The sequence below is a fragment of the Raphanus sativus genome, unplaced genomic scaffold (genome assembly GCF_000801105.2).
Source record: "Raphanus sativus cultivar WK10039 unplaced genomic scaffold, ASM80110v3 Scaffold4713, whole genome shotgun sequence".
Taxonomy (NCBI): Eukaryota; Viridiplantae; Streptophyta; class Magnoliopsida; order Brassicales; family Brassicaceae; genus Raphanus; species Raphanus sativus.
The window spans coordinates 1-6,156 of record NW_026620015.1 but is presented as its reverse complement, the minus strand read 5'-3'; the positions used below and the strand labels follow the sequence as shown (position 1 = coordinate 6,156).

The following is a 6,156-nucleotide window of genomic DNA, read 5'->3' as shown; positions in this document are numbered from 1 at the left end:
ATATACATGCATTGTCACCCAAGATAAAAAAAAAAAAATTAACTGGTATGCATGAGATATTGACAAAATCGCGGATTCGTGAGAAAGTTTTTCTTCCAACATCTAAAGAAGCACATTTAACTTTCACCGTTTACAACAAGAGCTAGTGCCTATAAATAGCCTTGTTTTAGTTCCTCCTCATCACCTCACTTCAAAAACAAATAAAAACTATTCCCTTCAAACTCCAATTGAACTTATACTATATATTAACTTTCCCAAGTTGAGAACAACAATGCTCGACTCCGCCTCATTGCTTGCGTTTGTTCTAGGTTTTCTCATCCTTGCACTGACAATGAAGCGTAAGGAATCGACGAAAACCGTATTAATGACTTCAAACACAAGAAACCTCCCTCTCCCTCCCGGACCAAAACCATGGCCTCTAATCGGAACCCTACCGGATATACTAGGGAGGAACAAACCGGTGTTTCGGTGGATACATTCCCTCATGGAAGAACTCAACACTGATATTGCATGTATCCCTCTCGCCAATACTCACGTCATTCCCGTGACATCCCCGCGGATTGCAAGGGAGATTCTGAAGAAGCAAGACTCCATTTTCGCCACTAGACCGCTAACCATGGGCACGGAGTATAGCAGCCGCGGGTACTTAACCATTGCGGTGGAGCCACAAGGCGAGCAGTGGAAGAAGATGAGGAGAGTGGTGGCATCTCACGTGACGTGTCAAAAGAGCTTCAGATCGACGCTCGAGAAGAGAACCGAAGAGGCCGATAACCTCGTACGGTACATCAATAAACTCTGTGTCAAAAACCACGGTAATGGTTTTGATCAGGGTATTGATGTTAGGCATGTGGTGCGGCAATACAGCGGCAATGTAGCTCGGAAGATGTTGTTTGGTGTAAGACATTTTGGCAAAGGAAGTGAAGATGGTTCTGGTCCGGGGTTCGAAGAGATTGAACATGTTGATTCTTTGTTTACGGTTGTAACACATCTTTACGCCTTTGCACTGTCGGATTATGTACCGTGGCTGAGGTTCTTGGACTTGGAAGGCCATGAGAAGGTCGTGAGTGGCGCAATGAGGAATGTAAGTAAGTACAACGATCCTTTTGTCGATAAAAGACTCGAGCAATGGCGTAATGGGAAGATAAACGAGCCTCAAAATTTTCTTGACATGCTTATATTGGCAAAGGACACCAATGGGAAGCCTGCTCTATCCGATGAAGAAATCAAAGCACAAGTGACGGTATGCATATTTATCAACTTAATTATATATACTCCCTCTGTACCATTTTAAGTGATGTTTAAGGTTTTTACACAATTATTAAGAAAATACAAAATTTTATGCACTTTATCTTGGTTATATAAAAATCACATTAAATAAAACAAGTTTAACCAATAACAAAATAGTACATGATTTTGTAATTGGTCACAAAATTTGAATGACATTTAATTTTACCTAGAATAGTGAGAACATCACATATTATGGACCAAAATAAAAATCTTAGAACTTCACTTAAAGTGGAAACCTTAACTATGTGGTATGCATATTTATCAACTTAATTATATACTACATAGTTATATACAAACAATGAAAACCTTAACTATGTGGTATGCATATTTATCAACTTAATTATATACTACATAGTTAAGGTTTTCATTGTTTGTATATAACTAGAAAATTTCGGCCATTTTATATATAACTTGAATATTTCGGTACTCTTCTTTTCATTTGATAATACTTCTTTACATTTTTGGCTGTTAATTATTTTGGTTGGATTTGAAGGAACTAATGTTAGCGACGGTTGATAATCCGTCAAATGCGGCAGAGTGGGCCATGGCGGAGATGATTAACGAGCCTAGCATCATGCAGAAAGTCGTGGAGGAGATCGATAGGGTAGTTGGGAAGAACCGCTTTGTCCTTGAATCCGATCTCCCAAGTCTCAACTATTTGAAGGCTTGTGTGAAAGAGGCGTTCCGGCTACACCCAGTGGCACCGTTCAACCTCCCACACATGTCGACCGCCGATGCAGTGGTGGACGGTTACTTCATTCCCAAGGGAAGTCACGTGCTGATAAGTCGTTTAGGGATCGGGAGAAACCCTAACGTGTGGGTTAATCCGCTTAAGTTCGATCCTGAAAGACATTTGGCCAATAACCAAAACGTGGAGCTAAACGATCCAGATCTTAATTTAATATCGTTTAGCGCGGGGAGAAGAGGGTGCATGGGTTCAAACATTGGCTCAGCCATGACGTACATGCTGCTGGCTCGGTTGATTCAAGGGTTCACGTGGTCATCAGTGCCTGGTGACACTACAAAAAAAAGACAGTTTAACATCATTTATTTTTAATATTTGCATTATTTATAAATAATGTAAAGGAATTTTACATCACTTAAAAAAATGACTCTGAAAGTGGTGATGCAAATAATTTACATCAATTCACTGAATAATTGATGTAAAAATATAAATTATTTGCATCAATTATAGAAATGATATTAATATGTGTCATTTATAATAAATGATGTTAGTTTTTACATCACTAATGTTAAATGATGTAAGTATTTCTATCAATTAGAATATTAGATTTTAATAATTACGTCCACAAAATAAAAATATTTGATTAATAAAAATTTATTTTGTTAAATAATTACGGAATTATTATTTTATTAATTAATTATATTTTACATAACAAAAAATATATTTTCCAATATCAATTATATTACAATAGAAAAACTAAAATTAAAAACTTTCATTATACCTTTTCTGTTACACATTACGATAAAAAAAATGATTTACAAAAAAAGAGAGGAAACAACATATCAAACAAACACAATCAATATAAATTTCAGCCATCATTCTTGCTTTTGTTTCAAATTTCTTCATTCCATCTTACAAACTCTAGTATTCTTTGTATACTCTTTGTCTTCTCCTTGTAGAATAAGAACTGCAAATTGTCCAATGATGGAGATGGATCTTGATACTTGAACATATTTTTAATTATCCTACAAAATGTAAAAAGGATTAGAATATTTAATTTAGTGAAGACTCTGGATAATCCCCTCTAGAGTAAAGGTAATGTTATAAGTATCAATAGCATAACAATTTAAAGCATCTTTATTTTCTGTTTCTGAAAACTATCCGAGAAACACACATTTATAATGATTAAATGCATACCTCCATTGATCTTGAAGTTCACCATATCTTCATGTTTTTTTTAGCTATCAATAACTATTATAAATAAAAAATCATGTCAAGAACAAAGAAAAATAAATATTAGAGAAAATCAAAAACTTAACATGCAGAAGATTAAAGAAAAATATGATAAAAGATGATCAAGCGTCAGATTTGAGAACTTTTTTAAAACTGTGTTGAAAGAGTTTAACAGATATTGTAGAAGAAGAAGAAGACTTTGGCGTTTTAAACTATGTGGGGTTTGTGGGTGAGATAAAATAGGAGACAAATCAGGAGATATCACCCACTATAATTCTTATAACAAATATTGTAGTTAATGAATTTACAAAAAAAATATTGTATTTAATAGCATAAAATATTTTTACAAAACAAAATTAAAGCAATAAATTTGAAATTAACAGAAGCATTTATTTACGGCGAAAATTTGGCATATTCATTGTAAATTTTGGTTTTCTTTTAATTAGCTTATCTATTTTAATTAATTAGATATGTACAGATATTTTAAATGTGAGCTTTTTAGTTTCGTTATTAAATAATTACTTACTGTCAGTTGTAATTTTAGTGATGAAAATGGGATTTATCAAAATATATATTAGATATATTAAATATGTTCAAAACTCATATGAATCAATTATAAAAGTAATACAGTTTTAAAGATAATAAATAAATACACTGATTTTCTTTATATAATTTAAATTGAATAATTTTAAATTTAAAGAATATAAAAATTTAGCGTCATCAAAATTTTGAACCAAAACAAATGAACTACATATATTGATAATTAACTAAAATTATTATAGTATCATTTTATTACTGATTCAAAAAATTACATCACTTATTGAAATGATACTACTTCTGCATCGTTTTATAAGTAATGTTAGTACAGATTAATAAGTGTGTCAATTATTTAATTGATGTAAACTTGTATTTTGTATCATTTATTTTGAAATGATGTTAATTAATATAGTTTTGTGTCAATTTCATTGAAATGATGCTAGATAAGTTAATAACAACATCATTTGACATAACTGATTCTGAAATATATCATTTATCAATAAATGATGTAAATTAACATCGCTTATTTTTCTGATACTAATTAAGTGATGTAATACTACCATTTTTTTGTAGTGTGAAGATAAAATTGACACTTCGGAAAGCAAGAGTGATCTTTTCATGGCGAAACCTTTACACGCGGTTGGAACACCTCGTCTGGCTCCACACGTTTACTCAACCTAATTGAGGAAGTGAACATTTTAGTATAAAATGTAGCAAGAATTTCATGTAATGGTATTGGTTTCACTCGAGTCCCTACACTACAAAAAAACACGCAGATATTGAGGAACTTTTTCCTCAGTATGTGAGGAAATTTCGAGGAAACAAGGTTTGGGGTTTTGAAAACATCGATTTTTTTCTTCTATGTCATTTCTTATACAAATGTAATTCATACTAATGAGGTTTCTTTGTATAGATGATCATAAACAATGAAATAACACAATTACAAAAATAATTGTAAGTATTCCTTTTAACGTTTATTAAAATGTATAAGTGTTTCTCTTATGTTGTGTGGTTTCCGTTCAATCCGCAAAACATTATTTTCGGTTTAAAACCCTGAAGTTTGACTTCATAATCTGCCTAAGACACTTAATGAAGGTTATATACGTGTTATTCAATCCGCAAAACGTTGTTTTGGGTTTAAAACCCCTTATTCCTCGAAATTCCCTCGGAATATTGTGAGGGAATTTCGAGGAAATACCGAAAATCATTTGTTTCGTCGAAATTTCCTCGAAATATTTTGAGGGTATTTCGACGAACAAGGGGTTTTAAACCAAACCCCTTAACCGTGAAGGGACATTCCGAAGAAATTTCGAGGAAACCCTATTGTCCCTCGGTATTCCCTCAAAAAATACCGAGGAAATGTGTCTTCCTCGCAATTTCCTCAAAAAATTTCGAGGAAATGTGTCTTCCTCGCAATTTCCTCGAAATTTTTCGAGGAAATACCGAGGAAACCACATTTCTTGGTTTCCTCGGTATTTCCTTGATTTTTCGTCAGAAAATTCCGAGGAACTCATTTTTCCTCGGTATGTCCCTCAGAATATCGATGTTTTCTTGTAGTGCTATCGTGTCCTTCTGTTGGCCCTTTTCGTTTCATATTTTTGTATTTTTATTTCTTTTATGTCCACTATGTTTCAATGTTCTTAGCATATCTTGTTTTCCTTTCTTTCACTTGTTCGTCGACAATGTTTTCTTGAGGGTTTTCAAATAAAAGTGGATTGATGCTTATAGATTTGACCAAAACTATAAATACTCAAAAATTGTAATACCACAAAAATATTTAGGCTCCAACTGGAATGACATTTTCTGGGATAAAATTATTTGGAATGGATCATTCCATGGGATTCCATAACTAAAGTTCTCAAAACACAATTCCACTTATTCCAGTTTTGGAATGAAATAAAAAAAATAAATCCTTTGTAAAATCTATTCCTTTTATTCATAATACAAAACATTCGTGAATGGATGTAATACGTGAATGGATGTAATACGTGGAATCTCTATTACATTTATGATTTCAGTTTTTATTCCATTTTTAACATCATTCCAAATTTTTCTATTCCATAAAATATCATTCCTTTTAATGACATGTTGAATAATCAAATAAAAGGTCTGAAATTAGTAAAAATTAGGAAATGAGGGTTGCATTGTGCTTCTTTTTTTTTTATGCCTCTGAAATAGAACAAGTGTCCACAATTTAAAATCATACCAGATGGTTACTCGTGATTTCGCAAATATAAATATTATATGCAATGATATTCAAAAGTTGGATATATTAAGTAAATTATCTTTTAATTCTAGTTAATTTAAAAATCAAAATATCAGTAATTTATTGTTAGAAACGCTGTGAGATTTAGTGATAATTTAATAACATTAATATAAGTTGTTAAAATATTAATTTTATATTGATTAACTGA

General features: G+C 32.0%; 1 protein-coding gene and 1 long non-coding RNA gene across 3 annotated transcripts; one reads left to right on the top strand and one right to left on the bottom strand.

The window, feature by feature from the left end:
* Positions 1-271: 271 nt before the first annotated feature.
* Positions 272-4,423, top strand: LOC130507531 (phenylalanine N-monooxygenase-like). 2 transcript variants are annotated; one of them, XM_057002234.1, is made up of 4 exons: positions 272-1,105; positions 1,187-1,240; positions 1,781-2,306; positions 4,323-4,423. In XM_057002234.1, the coding sequence occupies exons 1-4, from the start codon at positions 272-274 to the stop codon at positions 4,421-4,423; spliced, it is 1,515 nt and encodes a 504-aa protein (XP_056858214.1). The 2 variants fall into 2 exon arrangements, with proteins under 2 accessions (XP_056858214.1, XP_056858213.1); XM_057002233.1 differs by having other exon boundaries at positions 272-1,240.
* LOC130507532 (uncharacterized) lies at positions 2,730-3,427 on the bottom strand. The gene is made up of 2 exons (XR_008942353.1): positions 3,170-3,427; positions 2,730-2,997 (listed from the first exon to the last, which is right to left on the bottom strand). It is a non-coding gene; the product is annotated as an uncharacterized LOC130507532 (long non-coding RNA).
* Positions 4,424-6,156: the final 1,733 nt, after the last annotated feature.